Here is a 20575-nt window from a genome sequence, read left to right on the forward strand (position 1 = left end):
GTACTTGTTCCTCTGCATGAATGCCTTAGTGGATTTTGAGCAGTGTTTCGGGTCGTTGTCTTGTTGAAAGATCCAGCCCCGGCGCAGCTTCAGCTTTGTCACTGATTCCTGGACATTGGTCTCCAGAAACTGCTGATACTGAGTGGAATCCATGCGTCCCTCAACTTTGACAAGATTCCCAGTCCCTGCACTGGCCACACAGCCCCACAGCATGATGGAACCACCACCATATTTTACTGTAGGTAGCAGGTGTTTTTCTTGGAATGCTGTGTTCTTTTTCCTCCATGCATAACGCCCCTTGTTATGCCCAAATAACTCCATTTTAGTTTCATCAGTCCACAGCACCTTATTCCAAAATGCAGCTGGCTTGTCCAAATGTGCTTGAGCAGACCTCAAGTGGCTCTGTTTGTGCTTCCTCTGCATCACTCTCGCATACAGCATCTCCTTGTGTAATGTGCGCCGAATGGTTGAACGATGCACAGTGACTCCATCTGCTGCAAGATGATGTTGTAGGTCTTTGGTGCTGGTCTGTGGGTTGACTCTGACTGTTCTCACCATTCGTCACTTCTGTCTATCCGAAATCTTTCTTGGTCTGCCACTTCGAGCCTTAACTTGAACTGAGCCTGTGGTCTTCCATTTCCTCAATATGTTCCTAACTGTGGAAACAGACAGCTTAAATCTCTGGGACAGCTTTCTGTATCCTTCCCTAAACCATGATGGTGAACAATCTTTGTCTTCAGGTCATTTGAGAGTTGTTTTGTGACCCCCATGTTGCTACTCTTCAGAGAAAATTAAAGGAGGAGGGAAACTTACAATTGACCCCCTTAAATACTCTTTCTCATTATAGGATTCACCTGTGTATGTAGGTCAGGGGTCACTGAGCTTACCAAGCCAATTTGAGTTCCAATAATTAGTTCTAAAAGTTTGGGAATCAATAAAATGACAACGGTGCCCAAATTTATGCACCTGCCTGATTTTGTTTGAACAATTATTGCACACTTTCTGTAAATCCAATAAACTTCATTTCACTTCTCAAATATCACTGTGTGTGTCTCCTATATGATATATTTAACTGACATTTTTTATCATAACAACCAACGATTTATACAGGAAATTAATGACTATTAACAAGGTTGCCCAAACTTTTGCATCCCACTGTATCTGGGATGAGCCTTTGAGGTGTCCCTCAGATGCACATGTGTGACACCTGGGTCAGTTATCTTAATATAAGTCACATGAGCATAATAAAAAGTAATGTATACAATAATGAATATTTGATTTATACAGTTCTGTAAAAAAGAAACAATGCACAGCTGCAAAAATACATAAAAAATCCACACACAAAGTCCACTGTAATGAACAAATCCACACACAGATGCCCTAACAGAGGATTTCTTAACTCATGTGTGGTGACCCAAATGTAGATCACTGGATGTCCTAGATGGATTATCAGCTTCAGCTTAAAAAACAAAAAAATTGAATCAGACATCAATCTAGTGTTCTAATGGGCTACTGAGTCAAACGCTTTACAAAGTAAAGTACAATTTCAGTACAAGCTGCCCTGTTAGACATCTTGAGACTCTGTGGGATGGGACGGGAAAGGACGGGACCCCCCCACCCCAAAGGTTGCTGGATATCACAGCCAACCTGAACACTGGTACTGTGAGTGCTGTGCAGAGTGGAGGCAGAACCTCTGCGTTTTTACCAGTTGATTCTGGGGTTTGGCAGGGGTGTGTTCTGCTCCTACTCTGTTCAATGCTTGCATGGATTGGGTGTTGGGCCGGGTTGTGGGGTCCAGCGGCTGTGGGGCATCTGTTGATGAAGAAAGATTCACAGATCTTGACTTTGCAGAAGATGATGTGATCTTCACGGAGTCAATGGAGGCTCTGATCGGGGGGCTTGAGAGACTGAGCGAGGAGTCTGAGTGTCAGGGCTTGTGAGTGTGCTGGATAAAAACCAAGAGCCAGGGCTTTAATGACCTCGTGGGCACAGCCATCAGCAGGGTTTCTGTCTGCGGAGAGAGTGTCGACCACATCGGCAGTGAATTTCATCTCTGGTGACTCTTCCTATGAAGTCAGTAGATGGATTGGGAGAGTATGGGGGGTCATGAGGTCAATGGAAAGGGGTGTGTGGCACAAAAGAATGAAGGTCCAAGTCTTTAGAGTCCTGGTGCTCTCTGTCTTGCTACATGGTTGCCAGACATGGATGCTATCCAGTGATCTAGACTCCTTCAGTACTGTGTCTCTTCAGAGAATCCTTGGGTACCGCTGGTTTGACTTTGAATGAGCGGTTGCTCACAGGGTCCCAAATGAAGCATATTACCTGCATTGCGAGGGAGGGTCAGTTACGGCACTACGGCCATGTGGGGAGATTCCCAGAGGGTCATCTGGCTTGCAGAATCCTCATTGTTAAGGACCCGAGAGGCTGGACCAGGCCAAGGGGAGACTCACGTAACACCTGGATGTGACAGATGGAGGGTCATTTCCAAGGGTGTGACTGGACTGCATGTTTGCCTGGGGGGTGGCCAACCACGATCCCGAGCTGTTTCATCGTGTGGTGGGTGTGGTAAAGCGCTGTATCAGTGCATGCTCCCCAAACTGAGCTGACCTGGTGTTACTATTGCAGATTTCAGATCTACACCCTGTCCTAGGTCCATTTTGCTCCTGTAGATGGAGGAATTGAACTTTTATGAGCAGATGACGACCTATTATACAAAACAAGCTTCATTAAGAAAGCCGACAAATGTGGACAAGTTCCTCAAATGCCCCGTAACATCACCTACTCTAAACTCTTCTAATTCCACATCAGCCACACAAGATTCCTCACATGTCCGAACCAAATAGGAATATTAAAAGGACACACAGCCCAGATTTTCTAAGGTATGAATCTACTTTTGCCATGAAGTGTGCTTATCTGCAGTTTGGCACTGCCAAACGAAATCAAAAAGCCTTCAACTATAGACATTTGGAAACAAAGCAAGCTACTTACCAAAGTAAATCGTTCAACCTTTTTAAATGAAAAGATGAAAACATTGAGGCTCCACAAAAAACAAATGTAACATTCTTGTACAACAAGCCAGCAGGCACTTGGGGCACTGTCTCATTGCACACTGAACTGCCAAATAGAAGAAAACACACTGTGACCACCAGTGGGTGCCGCAGCAGCCCAAACCTCAGACATGACCACACAAACACAAGTTCCAGTATAAATAAAACTTTATAAAAGTACCTTAAGTAAAGGCTTTAAAAAGGGCATAAACCAAATAAGGCACTCTTCACACCTCTAGGCGAGCTTTGCCCTCCTTGCACCCGACTTCAACTCACTTGGATGTGGTTGAGTGGTTGTAATACTACATTTTTCTTTATGTCACTGTATCTGGACAATACTGTTATGAGTTTTATTCACATGTGCATGTTAAATTTGGCACACAGGGGCTCAGCAGTTAGAATTGTTAGCCAAGCATTGGATTAGATAGCCAAAGACAACTGGAGGCTTGTATAGTCAGCTTAAACACAGGTTAGGGTATTTCTGTCCTCTATCAGCACAAATCTTCTTTCCTTATTGGGAGAATGAGAATTGGCATGTAAGCACTATGAAATTTCTGTATTTTGTGGAGGAGGAATTCAGCCCTTGTTTGGAGACGGAGAAGACCAGCAAGTAAAGCAAGACATTATAAAGGCTTGGACAACAGCCAGACCCTTAGAGGCGGAATCGACAAAGCTCGAAGAAAAACCTCCCAGCGTGGTGACGTGAAAATGGCTGACTGTGTTGATCCAGATTTCCCACCTGGATTAAGTCTGTCCATGCGTCTCTCCGTCTGTAACCGCGTTAACCGTCAGTAAATGTAAGCTAAAAGATATTGTTTCTCATGTGATTCTTGTACCACCGTAATCACGATGGGAGGGATATCGCCGTTTCTGGTATATTATGATATTGTTTAATTATTTAATATGCCACAATATTAAAAGAACACATTTCCAAGAGAGCTAATGCCTCTTCAGGAAACAGTGGTCTCTTTAATCTTGGATCTGGGACTATTTCTAGTACTAGGGCATAGCTTGATGGAAGTACTTCAGGGTCAAATGGAAGTCCCACAAAGTAGGGATTGTTACTCCCTTCATCTTCCTCCGGTGGCCCCATGGAACCCAACAGGGCTACCTCACAAGACCACAGGTTCCAGCATACCCTGCAGATGTCTGCGTGGGGATCCTGATCCAGTGAGGCTGCCACCTAACATACTGGGGAAGAAATGTCCCAAACAAATCGTCTTCCCGTATCCTTCCGACAAAATGGCCTTCCGAGCGGGGAAGGATCCCTGTTCAGTCCCGGTTGGGATGCCAATCTCTGCATGCCATCCATTACAGCTCATCTTCTCTTGTGCAATAGACACGTGCGCCGAAATTGTAGACAAGTCCACCACCAGTAACACTAAAACATATTCCTCTCTGCATTCTCTTCACTTAGCCCCAATTTCAGCAAACTTGTGAAAAAAATCAGACAAGCCCAGGTTAGCCATTAAAAAAAAAAAAAGGACCCTAAATATGACCCAGTATGTTGAGTTATTTTTGGATGTGTGCTGTGTGTATTCCATTTGTGTTTACTGTAATGAAATGTTGAAAAATGATTTATTGTGTCACGCATGTACATCAGAGATTCATCTTCTAGGCTCGTCGGAGGTAAGCATTACCACTCCGGGACACAAAGGGGAAGCTATCTGTCTCATCTCTTTTCCCACCCAGAGCTCAGAGAAGACACCCAATGAGGGAAAAGACTCCGCCCTATCCGGTCCAAGGACTATAAGAGCAGGATGTTTCCAGTAGGAGGAATCTGGGGACAAGCAACCCACTGAACGGAGCTCCAACCTTAAGCCTGACTGCTCTTCAGGACCTTGACGCTTATCTTAAAAATCAGACATCATTTCTATTCTGTTCTGCGCCATCATGTGCCTGTTAATTTTAATTGAATATTTTATTTCACTAAACAGGTGAGCCAGTTAGGTTGCAACATTTCTTTTGGAGTTTTGTATTCTTCTCAGTTGACGACAACTGTCATTTGTTAGTGTTTTCCGTTCAGGGTAAAATGTTGGATGGTTTAAATTAAAAATAACTGCTAATAAAGGGCCACCACTGAAGAAAAATAGTTAAAATTGGGTCCAACGGCCAAGAACGTCAAGAACCATTGCCATTACACACACGTCGGTGCCCACACACTCATCTCAAAGATCTAAAAGGAGGTCCCCCTCACTACCCACACATATGTGCACAGCCCAGACAGGATCACAGGCACAACTTATTTTACCTCAAAGGCCTGGAAGGACAGGCCCACATGGAAGCCTTGACTCACGGTGATCTTCCAGATGCATTCCTTAGAGGGTCTGTAATCATCAGGGTAGTTAGGTGACTGGATCTGCCCCACATCCTTGTTTATGTCTCCTCCACAGATGGCTTGAAAAATCAACATGAACATCAGCTACTTTTAGACAAGTTTTTATACACTGATTCAAACATTTGATTGATAAGAATAAATTATTCTGGACAAGACAGCATCTGCCACAGCATGCAACACAATTAATGAAGCTCTGCACTTTGAATGAGTTGCTAAAATAGTGAATTTGAAAGAAGAAAGCATCCAACAAAAGAAAAGGAAGTATTGAATCTGCTGCTAGGACTTCTTGAAAGATTGGCCTCTGGGTTTCCAGGTATTATTTATCTTTATGGAGCACAATGACAGAAGAGTGTAGCGTGAGCCAACACTTCACCGTGTCACTCATTACCACAAGGGGTTCAAGCAAGCTTACCACACTCTTACACTTCCTCACTCTTACCTCCATTTCTACTGTGGGTTAAACTCCATCCACACATCAAGTCAATTCTCATCTCTTAGCCTAACGCAGCAGTAAAGTAAGCACAAGAAGCTTGTGACCTTCATGACAACAGCCCTCTACTAATGGGCTGCCTTATAACGCATTGACTGGCACAGTACACCAGGGGGCCCCAACTCCGGTCCTGGAGGGCCACAGTGGCTGAAGGTTTTCATTCTAACCCTTTTCTTAATTAGTGACCTGATTCTGCTGCTAATTACAGTATATACTCGTGGATAGGTTCTCCAGCGGCTAAGTCGGAACTTGCTTTTACAGTATAATTTCTGGTATTTTATAAGGTCGGTCGTATAAGTCGAATGTGGAAAACTCATGCTATTGGTCCAAGAGATTACGATATGCTAACGCCCACCTGAGAGAGTAACCATGGAGCACAATGCCTTTTTTTTTCTAAGTGGGTAATGCGCTGTATCAGCGTGTGCTCCTAACCTCTCTCTCTCGGTCTCTGTCTCTCTAATGTGTCTACGTGACCACACAGTAATACGTGAACTCTTACGATGAGACGTTTGCACTGTTTTGTGTTTTTTGCACCTTTACCATAAGGGCATCCCTCACCTACAATGGAGCGTTCGACCAGAAGAAAATATGAAGCTGGTTTCAAAAATAAAAGTTGGCGAAAGAAATTGGTAACTGTGCTGCTACAATAAAATTTGATGTGTCTGGAAAAACTGATGTGAGATTGGAGGAAGTAAGAAGATATCTCTCTATTATAAAAAAAAAATCTAGGAGTAGGACGACAAGACGTGATCTTCACGTTAAGATCACGGAAAACACTTAAAAGACCCGTGAGACTAAAGAGATTGGCGACGGAGTGTCTCGCGGGGACCTTAAACATGAGACTTTGTGCCAAGAGATTGACCCAGGACCGTCTCGCGATGATGCAGAACATGAGATTCTTGCAAGACATGCTCTACTTACAACCAAATAACAGCACGGGCAGCAACACACTCAGTCGTGTTTAGGGTTTGAGCACACACAGATCCAGGGCTCTCCGTGCATATAAAGACAATACATTATAAATGAAACGTAGGCGACTAAGCGAAGAAGAAAGCAGCACGTAGAAAAGAGACTCAAAAGCGTTGGAGAGACAAAAAATAAAAATAAAAATCTAGGTGCAAATTCAGAAAATAAGGAAAGTAATTATCAGCCCGGAACAAGTGGAACTGGAAGAAAAGCACGTCCAATCCGGACGTTGGTGCTATACACATGCAGAGCAGGTTAGAGATTATGATAGCAGTGGAATTCGAAAGGCTCAAAAAAAAAAATTGGCACGATACACATGTGGAGAAAGTTAAAGAATATGAAAGTAGGAAAATTAGAAAGTATAAAAAAAAGAAAGTAAAGATTGCATAGCGCAAACAAATGGACATTATTCCTCGAAAAAGGGAAAATAATCACCATGGACCAGGTGTCATTAAAACAAACGCAGGATAAAGCGAGGTCAGAAATAAAAGACAAAGAGTAGAAAGCAAAGTAAAACGTCATAAAGAAGTGAAAAAACAAGGGGGCCAAACACATGCAGAGCAGGTTAGAGATAATGAAAACTGGAATTCAAAAGACTCAAAAAAAACGTAGGCGCGAAAAACACATGCAGAGCAAGATACAGAATATGAAAGCAGAAAAAACCGACAGTGTCAAAAAAAGAAAGTAAACATCGCATTAGTGCAAAAAAAGAGAAATTATTACTCAGAGAAATAACGAAAAGGCGAATAGAGATTGAATATATGGACACAGGTGGTATGTCAGAAGTATGGGAATATTGTAAGGCTTTGAAGTTTAAGTCAGAGAATCTCAAAAATGGAGTTTACCTCACATGCATTTATCAGTTACTTTGCAAAAAAATGTATTAACTGCTGATGCTGTAGATTGTTTTGTCTGTGGAGAAATTCCAAACAGAGAAACCTGTCCTGAATTATGATACAAAGTCATTAAACACGTCTCTCTGACCTCATTAAAAAGATTCAGCATATTGGGACTCGCAAGATTCCAAATATTGTTTTTCCAGAAGTTCTGAAATAAAAGTGAAACTAATGAAATAGCAACAATTCAAAGAAAAAAAAATCTTAAAAGCGTCTATCTGGAAAAACAAAAATGGGGGTTGGCGAGCGAAGCCCCCTAGTAAAAAAATAAATAAATAAAATTAAGTGTCGCATTTTTGAACAGGTGTATAAGTTGGGGTCTGATTTTATGATCAATTTTTCGGTTTCAAGATCTGACTTATACGCGAGTATATACAGTAACTTCTTATGAATTAATTTTAATTGACTTGTTTTTTAAGATTTGTTCCTCTAAATTGCTTCATTTCTTTCCTTAAATGGCACCGAAACAGAAATGAAATGTGAAATGAGTGAATCAACAGAAGACCAACTAAGTCAGGGCCTCAAACTTGAACCAATTTCACTCCAACCAGTTGCTTCATTAGATGCCAATTCTTGTTATTAATTAAACCCGTTCTTTAATTTTATGGCTTATTGCTGCTCTCATTGTCCAATGGCCTACATTTCTGAAATTGTTGATTTTCTCTTTTCTAAGGACATAGTTAAAATGTTTTGGAGATCTGAGACCTTCCTCTTTCTTTATTTTCAGATATTGTATGATGGACTCAGTTTGTTGGTCATGTTTTGGTTCATTTTGTATCTCATTTTTGTTTGGCTGCTAATTAAGGAAAAAGAAACAATTAAGAGGTCAGAGTCTTCATGAGCAAGTCAATTTAAATTAATTCAAAAGAAGTTAATTAGCAGCCAAAACAGGTCACTAATTAAGAAACGGGTTAGAATGAAAACCTGCAGCCACTGCGGCCCTCCGGGACCGGAGCTGGGGACCTCTGCCATACATCAAAGCAGCCACTGAACAGTTCCTTCATTATTTCTTAACTGCTCCTCCTGTAAATCTGTTATATGGGAAAACTTAGCCAGTAGGGAAATGGAAAACTGCCCACTAGCCCTGGGCACACCGATCCACACTGGCATGCTTGTGAAAATGACCCCTTGCCAGACAAAATTATTGCTGTTCTTTAAAATGTATTTGTGAAACATGGTTAACTGGAATACTTCCTTACCTTCATAGACTGCAAAAAATCCTTTGCCTAGAATGTTGCTGCTGCTCCGAAACTCAATCCATAGTCTGCTGTCTGTGGATAAGATGGACTCAGGGATTTTATCGCCACAAAATCTGCCTGGAAGGACAAAGCCACTCATAGAAATGATACATTACAAATGCCATTGCTATCTTGCACTGAGAATGCATCTGAATATAAACCTGAATTAGGTATGCTTCTGATATAAGGTAGCCTGATGATTTCCATTATGAGATAAAATCACAGTTACAATTCCGCCCAATAATAAAGACCATCTCACATTAGATGATTTTTCCAGTGATTTTCACTTGATATCTTCATTTATATAATCTTAAGAGAGTCAGAGGCTGTTGGTGGCGCACTCCTGTGAAGACCTTCAGCAACTCAGCGCCTGGAAACATTTGGGTGGGGAAGCCCTACGTATTTTCTTGAATTACTAATTTTTTTGTAGAGTTGCTTCTGGTTGGGGTGGGGTCCCCCTTACAGATCAGAGCAGCTCAATTGATTGAAGACTAATCTAAGGTATGGGGTAGTGAGATCCATGGGAGATTAGAGCTACTTGATTTATTGATGAGTTGATCAAATGTCCCAGAGGTTGGATCCCTTCTTAAAGTTTGGAGTGGCTCGGTTCACTGCCTGACAATCAAAGGTCTCGTCCCCCTTGGAGATTAGAACAGCTTGATTCATTGAAAAGCCGATCAAATGTCCAGGGTGTGGGGAGTTTGTTAGAGTAGCTCAATTGATTAACAGTTGATCAAAGGTCCGATGTGGGGAGACCCTTCGGAGATTACAATGGCTCAATTCATTCGAATGAACATCTGGGGAGAACTGGATCCCTCATTGAAGTATAGCGTGGCTGAATTAATTGACAATCAATCTCAGGTATTTTCCCTCTTGTAAATTAGAATGACTTGACCCATTGACTAACCGATCGAATGTCCATGTATGGGATAATCGGGGTGGGGGGGGGATCTTTTTGGATTCTCCCCTTGAAGTTTAGAGAGAATCAATTGATTGAGAAGTGATCAAAGGTCTGGGGGAGGTTGAGCCCTTGGAGGTTAGAGTGGCTTGATTCGTTGATGAGTTGAACAAATGCCAGGGTTCTTGAAGTTTAGAGCGGACCGACCCATTGCCTAACAATCAAAGGTCTTGTCCCCTTTGGAGATTAGAGCAGCTCGATTCATTGACAAGCCAATCGAATGGCCAGGATGTGCGGGGTTGGATCTCCCCTGGAAGTTTAGAGCGGCTCAACTGATTGACAATTGATCAAAGGTCTGACGTGTGGGACCCTTTGGAGATTACAGTGGATGAAATCATTGACAAATCAATAGAATATCAGATGTCTGAGGAGGATTGGATCCCTCCTTGAAGTTTTGGACAGGTCAATTAATTTAAAATCAATCTAAGGTCTTATCCCACTTGAAAATTAGAGCGGCTTGATCCATTAAAAAAACGATCAAATGTCCAGGGTTGGGAGTATGGGGGGCTTAGATTCCTCCCTTGAAGTTTAGAGAGAGTCAATTGATGGACAACTGGGGATCCCTTGGAGATTAGAGCGACTTGATTCACTGATGCCCAGGTTGAAATCCCTCCTTGAGGTTTAGTGAAACTCGAATCATTACCTAACGATAAAAGGTCTTGTCACCTTTGGAGATTAGAGTAGGTTTAATTTTGTCTTTAGTTGTAGTAGTGGCTCTGTGTGCATGATAGCTGGCAACCAATGAACGTTCATACAGAAATACAATGCATAGAATGCAGAGAGGAGGATGAAGGAATGTGGGTGTTTTGGACTTCACAAGCAGAAGAGAAACTCACCTGTCTGATGGGTTGCGATTTACATACCACAACAAAATGGGAAAAAGAAAAAAAGAGGGCAGAGATTGTGGCTGAACTCACAGTACCTGTCAGCCCTTCGTACGGCACTGGCTCCATTGGGCAACACGATAAAGGCTGGCAGAAAAGGTGGTGAGCAAGACTATGCTTGAAGGTCAGCATGCAGTCACTAAATTTGATATGCCCACTGATTTTCAATCTTGTAAAGCCAATGTCTTAACATTAATGTGTTTATTTTATTATATTTTTAAATTGTAAACTGAAATATTTTAAATATTACTGGGTTAAGGACTGAATATTGTGCAGCAAGCCTACTGGAATTAACCAACTTTCAATGGCCAAGCATTCCATCACCGATTAACATAATACATACATACATCTTTAGCCTTCCCAGGGCACAGCTTAGTATAATTTAGAATGCTCAGAGAAATGCTGCTTCAGAGTTTAAGAAAATGTACAAACTCCATTAAGGGACCATGTTGTCCATTTGCAAAAGGTAAAGTGCATTCATTTCAAATGTAAAGATTTTTCTTCTTACCTAAGCTAATTGTCATGTAGCATAAAGCTAGTGGTGGGAATGTGAACCTTAGGCCAATATAGAGAAATTAAACCAAAGCCATTATAGAAATGAAGTTCTCTTTCTTTTAAACAGACAGACAGATAAATAGATAGATAGAGCTTTATTTTGTCCCCAAGGGGGGAAATTGGCTTTTTACCGAAGCTATTTAAATAACTAAATAAACGCTCACACACCCTTTGGTCTGAACACACACCAGAGTGTCTATAAAGTAAAAAAATTCAAAACAAAGAAAAGCTCTGACTTGGCAGTCCCAGTCAGGTGCTGTACAGATGTTTTCTGTTGGCATAAAGGACCCTCAGTCTTGTTTCTTGACACACTTCTGCTGAATGATTCATTGGCTGAAAGTCCTCAGTGTGTCAGAGAGAGGATGTGCAGCATTGCTCATAATGGCACTCAGTTTTGTTTTTATTCTCTCCTTTGCAATGACCTCCAGGGGGGGGTACAAAGTGTGTCCCATAACTGAGCATGTCCTTTCAATTAGCTTGTTGATTCGGTGGGCCTCTCTTGAAGTGATGTTACCAGCCCCACACATGATGCGCTTGTCAGTTTCTTTGTTTTTATGTAAGAGTTCACATTCTTCATTGTTTAATGGATTTCAAATTGGCAGTGCCATTAGAAAGCCATCTTGATGAATGACATCAAGCATGCACATATTGCGATGTTTGACGTTTATAAATATCTATATATTGTCACACACTTTCGCCTTGGCTGGCAGGCAGGCAAAGGGCTCAGATCAGGGTATTGACAAGCTAGACCGAGAGTTGGCGGTGAGCACTTATGCCTCTTATTTTCTCCCCATAGACCTTCAGAAGAGAAAGCCACCTATTGCATCACTTCTGCCTCTGTTCCTGACCTCACGTCCGGCACCCTCTGATGATCTCATTCCACTTCCTGTCCTGTAAGCACACCCTTCCTGCCCTCCCGCTATAAAATCGGTCAACTTCCACAGTCAACCAGTCAATACATGTTTTTTGTATAGGTTCAGTCTAAAGTGACTACTCTTTTTCTTCACCACAATATATGGGGAGGACCCCCCAACTCTTTTTTGCTGTGATTGTGTCTTTCTACTATATATATATGTGTGTGTGTGTATACAAGAGAACACCCAGGTACAACCATAGAGATGCCAAATATTTATTAAAGTAGACTTATTTATGAAAAAAGTCTATAATAATAAAAAAAAATACAATTTACATATATATAGGGTGGTCCAGATTTAATTATGCAATTTTCATTACACTAAAACTTATTTTTAAGTTTATTACATAGAGAATTCACAAAAAATTATTTTTGTTTCCGATAGATGGAAGCACCTGCCCTGCATTCCAAAATGGCAGGGAGACGGTTGTCAGTCGAACTGCAGGTACGATGTGTTCACCTTTTCATAACTGCATAATTAGATCTGGACCACCCTGTATATAAGTAAATTGTATTTTTTTTATTATAATAGGCTTTTTTCATATACATTCACTTTAATAAATATGTGGCATCTCTATGGTTGTACCTGGGTGTTCTCTTGCATGAATTTTACTGTTTATAAATATGGCTTAAATGAATGGCAACTCAAAACTATTATCTATTTGAATAAGTAACAACAGATTTAAGATGGAAAGCAAGAACCCCCATCAATAACTCACCAAGCAGAGGGGCTTTTCTCCAGTAGCCATCACGCACTTCAACGTAGTCGTACCAGCAGAGACGACTTTTGAAAAGGTCCATGGACGTGAAGTTTAATATCACCTACAAGAGGGAGGATATGTTAGTAAAGCAGACTTGCCGTCATCCACCTAAAACAGCTGTAAAGACAACAACAAGGACTCCTTACAAGATGCCTGGCTTTCAGACTTCATTTCTTCTTTAGAGCTTTTAACAACAGCTCAGCAACGTTGACAGCACATGTGTGTTTCATCCATCACTCAAACAAGTCTGAATGATTTCTGTAACAAGTCTATCTAAGAAAACTGCTCAGATGAGACAAACATGACTTTAAATAAATTCTTCCACTGACTTAGCGAAACAAACGTCACATTAATAACTGTACAAATCTTGCTATAAATATTTTCTGAAACGATTTAGTGATTTTCTAGGTAAGCCAACAGTGTTTAAGAGATGCTATCAGAGTTTAATGGAGGTGTATTCTCATTCATGGCAATGGATTCACAGTCATGTCAATTTATATAGTTAGCAAAAATACAGTACTGGCTTTTACATCATCCTCATCATAATGTGGAAATTTAATTAAAAAATCCAACTTGTCATAAATCTCAATCTAATATTGAATCATCAGTAGCTCATACCATCATGTCAGAATACAGCATCTGTCAACACAGCCGCCTTACGGATACTTCTTTGATCTCTCATACAGCGGCACCAAAGTTTACTGGGGTCGGCAAATTGTTTCCAACTTTTCAGATAAGAGTCATTCTAGCTCATCTGGGTTAGTGAATTGTACATTTTTATTTGATTTGCAGATTTATGTGTTGTCACTGGCATGGCAGATCAATAGCCCTGCTCGGCTGAAGTACACAAATAAACCAAATCAGCCAATTATAGTGCCAAAGACACGATATTCCTTGGTTTACCCCTCTGCTCCACAGTTTAAAATTTCAGATCAAAACATTGAGACATGATTAAAGTGTACAATGCACATTTTCATAGATTTTGGTCACAGCATGTAGAAATGACAATACTTTTATATAATAATCTATTGTTATCTCACTCTGTTTCGACACATGTCAATACTGTAATATAAATGGACAAGGTAAATTATCCATAATCTTATAAAATATCCATATTTGATGTCTCCCTATTGACCACCTATATTTACATTGTTTTCAAATGTTTATGTTTGCTGCATGTGAGTTATTAAGTTTCTGCCACAGAACACACTGATATAGAGCATTTAAACTTATAGTTCATACTATTAGAACAAAAAAATTGTCTTATCTCATGACAGTTAATTCTAAGTTATGTATACTGCTCAGATTGACATGTTGTTGCATTGTCTTGTTCTGTTTGGGAAGGGACCAGCTGTACAAGCATTTTCCCTTTCAAAAGCTGATTCCCATGTCAGTGTGACACCAAAGTCGTTCCAGTTAAAAAGGCGTAAATCTTAAGGGAAACAGTGATGGATGCCAGCCTGAGAGGAGAGGAGGCGATCTGTGAGCAGCAATGTGACTTCATGCCAGGAAATAGTACTACAGATGCAAGATTTCCTTTAAGAGTGTAGATAGAGAAGAAGGTCCGAAGGAATTGCATTGCGTGTTTGTGGACTTTGAGAAAGTGTATGACAAGGTGCCAAGAGAGGAGTTGTACTGTATGAGGAAGTTGAGAGCAGCAGTACAGTATGTGAGGGTGGTGCACGATATGTACAGTATGAGGATAGTGCGACTGCGGTGAAGTGTGCGGTAGGAATGACTGCCTGGTTCAAGGTGAGAGTGGGATGGCATCAAGGATCGGCTCTGAGCCCTTTCCTGATTGCAATAATGATGGACATGTTCACAGATGAGGTCACACTGGTGTCTCCGTGGACTATGATGTGTCACACATGTGTGAATAGGGGCTGAAGGGCTTAACAAATGGTAGTAACATATCTGCCTGGGGGGGCAGCAGGATGCACTAACTCTTTTTCTAAGTCTCCTGCAGACCTTTCTTGGGAAATCCCACCAGGAGCCACTACCTCAGCAGGGGACACATCACTTCCAACCCCAAGGATGACATCATTTCCGGTCCTGGCCCTGAGGATGACATCACTTCCCCCAGACTCCCTATAAAACCTCAGTTCCTTTCTCTGGATTTTAGTTCTGTTTTGGACTCTGTCTTGTAAACACTACTCGCTCTAAAACCTTTTGCAGCCAGGAACACATTATACGGGTGGCTGCCCCAAACCTTTGCAATGTCTGGTGTCCTTCCTTATTACAGATGTTTGCGGATGACATTGTGATCTGTGGTGAGAGTCAACAATAGGTTGATGCAAACCTGGAGAGGTGGAGGTACACACTGGAGAAAAGGGGATTGAGAGTCATTAAAAGTAAGATGAAGTACATGTGCATGCATGACAGAGAAGATGGTGGAAGGGTGCGACTGCAAGGAGCAAAGGTGGTGAAGGTAGACAAATTTAAATACTTCAACGGTCCAAAGCAAAAGAGAATGTGGCAGAAAGATGAAGAAGAGAGTGCAGGTAGAGTGGACTGGGTGGAGAGGAGTGTCAGGAGTGACTTGTGATAGGAGAGTAACTGCAAGAGTAAAAGGAAAGGTCTATAAAACGATAGTGAGACCAGCTATGCTGAATGGTTTGGTGACGGTGGCTCTGATGAAAAGACAGGAGGCACAGCTGGAAGAGGTGGAGGTGAAGATGCTATAATTTTCACTCCAAGTAATGAAGGTAGACAGGATGGGGAATGAGTATATTAGAGGGGCAACACAGGCACTGCACAACAGTTTGGTGATCAAGTGAGAGAGGTTTGATTAAAATGGTTTGGGCACATGCAGAGGAGAGATGATGGGTACATCAGGAAAAAGAATGTTGAGGATGGAACTGCCAGGCAACAGGAGAAGAGGAAGGCCAAAGAGGAGGTTTATGGATGTGGTGAAGGTGGACATGAAGGCAGTCGGTGTGGCAGAAAATGATGTCAAAGACAGGGAGAGATGATCTGCTGTGGTGACCCCTAAATGTGGGCAGTCGAAAGAAGAAGAAGATCAGTCTTAAGGCTGTGTGTAAACCTGATGTACTCATCAGATTTAAAGAGCCAGCTACAAACAAAAGTGCTACCATGGCATGCAAAATATTCTCTTTTGATTGTTTGGATCCATTTCCTTCACTCATCGGTGGGAAAGCTGTTGAAACTCAGGATGTCTTTGTTTAATAATAATAATAATTCTTTACATTTAGATAGCGCTTTTCTCACTACTCAAAGCACTCAGCAATTGCAGGTTAAGGACCTTGCTCAAGGGCCCAACAGAGCAGAGTCTCTTTTGGCCTTTACGGGAATCGAACCAGCAACCTTCCGATTGCCAGTGAGATCTTGGAATTTGAACACAGAGGTGAACTACAGAAGCTCTTCTTTTGTAATTCTGCTATTGCTGAGGTGATCTGCTGTTTGCAGATGATATGCAACTGACCATCATGGACTTTTATCAGACATTGTGGCCAAGCAGCCTGGGAGTTCACATGATACTTGAATCTGGTCCATTTTCTGGTGGCTGTTGTCGTGAATACCTGCTACCTCCAGTGTTGAACCCCCAAACCGTGGCTGTGGAGAGGTAGAGCACTGCACACCAAAGCACACGGAGTGTCATAGAGTGTGCTCTGGACATGTGGAAGATGCGATTCCGGTTCCTGCACGAGTCCTTGAGGGCTTCCACAAGCCTTCAAAAAAAAAAAACACTTGCCCCTTCTCTATAAGTAAGTTTTAACTCTTATTTTGTGAAGTTTTGCTTTCTTTTCCTATTGCCGATTGTCGTTGTTCTTTTTAGCAAGGAAGCCAAGTAACATTTTGAACCCATTCATTGATTTTCAAATAATATGTATATAATAAATAAGATTTTTACCCATTAGTTTACATTTTGTTTTATCTTGTTTTTTCGCATGTTTGAACCCTTTCAGCTCTGGATTTTCTGTTTTTATGGCAAAAATTATTTTGTGAGATATTCTACCCTTGGGGTGTCTAAGAAGCTCAAAAATGAAAAAAAAAAAAAATAGTAATATTATTATACAATAGCTGCCAAATACTTCAGTCTTCTTGAGGAAATAAAACTGAAAGTGGTGTGCACAGTCCAGAAACGTCCATTTTTACTTCCGTGTTTCGCGGACTGTATGCCAGTCTCTCCAGTTTGCACTAATAGTAGCATGCCCATTTCCAACAGTTGCAAATATACCTGTGCTTTAGTATAACGGCTGCATATTTATGTACTAGTGATAGGATGGGGCGGCACGATGGCGCAGTGGGTAGCACTGCTGCCTTGCAGTTAGGAGACCCGAGTTCGCTTCCTGTGTCCTCCCTGCGTGGAGTTTGCATGTTCTCCCCGTGTCTGCGTGGGTTTCCTCCGGGTACTCCGGTTTCCTCCAACAGTTCAAAGACATGCAGGTTAGGTGCATTGGTGATTCTAAATTGTCCCTAGTGTGTGTTTGGTATGTGGGTGTGTGTGTGCCCTGTGGTGGGCTGGCGCCCTGCCCGGGGTTTGTTTCCTGCCTTGTGCCCTGTGTTGGCTGGGATTGGTTCCAGCAGACCCCCGTGACCCTGTAGTTAGGATATAACAGGATGGATGGATGATAGGATGTCAGGGCCAAAAGGGTTAATTATTTTGTTGCATTTTTTTACATTTGCACATGTATGGTATGACAGTATTAATAATTTGACAATTGACATTTTTGGGATTGACATTCTGTGCATTTCTGACACTGATGCGGAAGAGAAGCCAACAAAAAAGTACTTTAACTCTTTCAGGGCTAATTATTTTTTCATTTTTCTCCCGGGTCTGAATATTGTTCCCTAAACTAACTAACATTAAACATTAGCTTTCTAAGATCATCTGTAACACAGCTTACATACTTACTACATACCTGTTTGTCTAACCATTTATATTCTGAAAGGCACTTCCCAGAAAGGAAACAGCTACCTGCCTTTCATTTTTGATTTCCAGATCACTTGCATCAAAATCGGAGTTTGATAAGTCCGTCTGACATAGCAATAATATGCATAAAGCAAAAAAAAATTAATAATGCCCAAAGAGTATTTTGCTTTGCACAATCGCTTTGCTTTTTTATTCGACATCAATGCCATTCTAGATGTTGTTCACTCTACGCTCCTCATACACACACACACACAGGGATTCGATGTCAAGTCAATGAGTCTAACTGTCCTCCTAGCAAAGGTGGTCTACCGTAACGTGATGGTGAGTTTTGTCGACGTCTACAACTGATTATTACCCTCTTCCCCAGGATGTTAACTAAAGTCAACATCCAACCTCGAGCCCTGCTGTTGACAAAAGTTGACATTAGCCCTAAAAGAGTTAATCTTACTTGTTGAATGTCGAATCATGAAGGGCTTCAGGAGATACTTGTAAAAACTGATTTGTTTTTAACTATGCTGTTCGTTACCTTGTTCACTATTCACTAAGATGGGATGGGAAACACACCCCAGAACAATTTGGTCTCATTTTAATAGTGATGTGAGAAAGCATAGCAACAATTTCCTACCAGGGCAGTCAAAAAATAAAAGGTGTGAAAGCCTACCTTTTCTCCAGGAGTCACAGAAATTCTCCACACACAGTGTGAGTATGATGGATATCCATTTGGAAATCCTGGAGCTGAGAAGTTCCCTGTTGTGTCCTGAAGAGTTTCTCCACATGCTGTAATTAAAAGGTGACATTAGCTTGGACCTATACATGCAGTCTTGTTTTTACACAATACAAATGGCTTTCTTTACGGCATTAATCTTCCTTCAGTATGTTTCATCTGTTTCAAGTGTTGAAGTAAAAAATCTGGTCCAAGGTTCAAATAGCATTTGTGTTGCCAGTACTTCTGGGTGACTGTCCAGATTTATAAAAAATAAAGCATCACTTCTGATTTGATTTAAACTTGGTCTAAGCATTCACCAAGTACAGTACAGTGAATGTGGATGACTTATCACTGTAGGTGAATGACTGCTGCTCCTGCTGGTGATTTCACAATCTCCATTAACCAAAAACACTACACACACCATCGACATTTTAATTCCCAAAACCTTGCTGGAAAAATGTTTTATGATGGTGAAACAACAGCAGAATTCCATTGGAAACATTACAAATGCACTGAATCACAATTTATGAAGCTTTAATTTTCTTGATATTTTTAATTAAAATGTATTTTAAGTGAGACGCCCCCTTAGGTTCAATTAAAAAATGGAAGAAATACTATGTAAAATGGAAATGCATGAAATTGTTTTGTTCAAAATAAATAGGATTTTTGGGCAGCACGGTGGCACAGTGGGTAGCACTGCTGCCTCGTAGTTAGGAGACCTGGGTTCACTTCCCGCATCCTCCCTGTGTGGAGTTTCCATTTTCTCCTCATGTCTGTGTGGGTTTCCTCCAGGTGCTCCGGTTTCCCCCCACAGTCCAAAGACATGCAGGTTAGGTGCATTGGCGATTCTAAGTTGTCCTTAGTGTGTGCTTGGTGTGTGTGTGTCCTGCGGTGGGCTGGCACCCTGCCTGGGGTTTGTTCCTGCCTTGTGCCCTGTGCTGGCTGGGATTGGCTCCAGCAGACCCTCCGTGACCCTGTGGTTAGGATATAGCGGGTTGGACAATGACTGACTAAATAGGATTTTTGCATTCATTGATTGCAATGTGTCTGGCAGATTTGATCAAGATTACTTATTTTGCTCACGATACGTCAAATTTACTCTGAAAGTAATCAAATCGTGTTCAGCAATGGCTAAAAAAGATAGAACATTAGAGAAATCGAGACAAGAACAGGCCATTGAGCCCAACAAAGCTTGCCTAGAAATAATGCAGTGCAGCTATTATGTGTTATTGAGTTAGAAATGCTTATTTTGCCTTCAAGAAAGGGCAAACTCCCTTTTCAAAAACAGGTTTTATCCACATGAAAACAATTAATTAGAGCATTAGATCAATCTAGACGAGAGGAGGCCATTTATCCCAACAAAGCTCGCCAGTCCTATCCACTTAATTCTTCAAAAATAAACCATCAAGTTGAGTTTTGAAAGTCCCTAAAGTTCTCCTGTCTACCACACTAGGTTGCTTAGTCCAAGTGTCTGTGGTTCTCTGTGTGAAGAACAACTTCCTGATGTTTGTGTGAAATTTACCCTGAACAAGCTTCCAACTTTGTCCCTGTACTCATGATGAATTAACTTTAAAGTCACAATCTTGATCCACTGGACTAATTTCCATCATAATTTTCAAAGCTTCAATCATGTTACCTCTTAATCACAATTTGCTTAAACTGAAAAGCCTCAACTCCTTCAATCTCTCCTCATAACTCATCTCCTGAAGTTCTGGACTCAGCCTAGTTGTTCATCTCTGGACTTTCTCTAGTGCTGTTATGTCGCTTTTGTAGAACGTTGATGTGTGTTGATTAGCAAAATTCAACAACGCATTTTTCACAGCCAATAGCAGAACGTTTATGCTCGCGTGCTGTAAGATTGCTGCCCGATTATTTTATCTTGATCCAGCCGATATGTATGCTGCACGCATTAAAAAAATAAAAATAAAT

At 41.3% G+C, this 20575-nt stretch overlaps 1 protein-coding gene across 2 annotated transcripts in view; it reads right to left on the reverse strand.

The window, feature by feature from the left end:
- Nucleotides 1–20575, reverse strand: part of LOC120515924 (tolloid-like protein 2) — a 361663-nt gene that overhangs the window by 66755 nt on the left and 274333 nt on the right. For both annotated transcript variants that reach the window (XM_039737306.1, XM_039737298.1), the window contains 4 exons: nt 18602–18717; nt 13005–13107; nt 8937–9053; nt 5299–5444 (listed from right to left, as the gene is read on the reverse strand). In XM_039737306.1, the coding sequence (XP_039593240.1) occupies nt 5299–5444; nt 8937–9053; nt 13005–13107; nt 18602–18717 (482 nt within the window). The remainder of the gene's footprint in view (nt 1–5298; nt 5445–8936; nt 9054–13004; nt 13108–18601; nt 18718–20575) is intronic.

The sequence above is a fragment of the Polypterus senegalus genome, chromosome 1, assembly GCF_016835505.1.
Source record: "Polypterus senegalus isolate Bchr_013 chromosome 1, ASM1683550v1, whole genome shotgun sequence".
Classification (NCBI taxonomy): Eukaryota; Metazoa; Chordata; class Cladistia; order Polypteriformes; family Polypteridae; genus Polypterus; species Polypterus senegalus.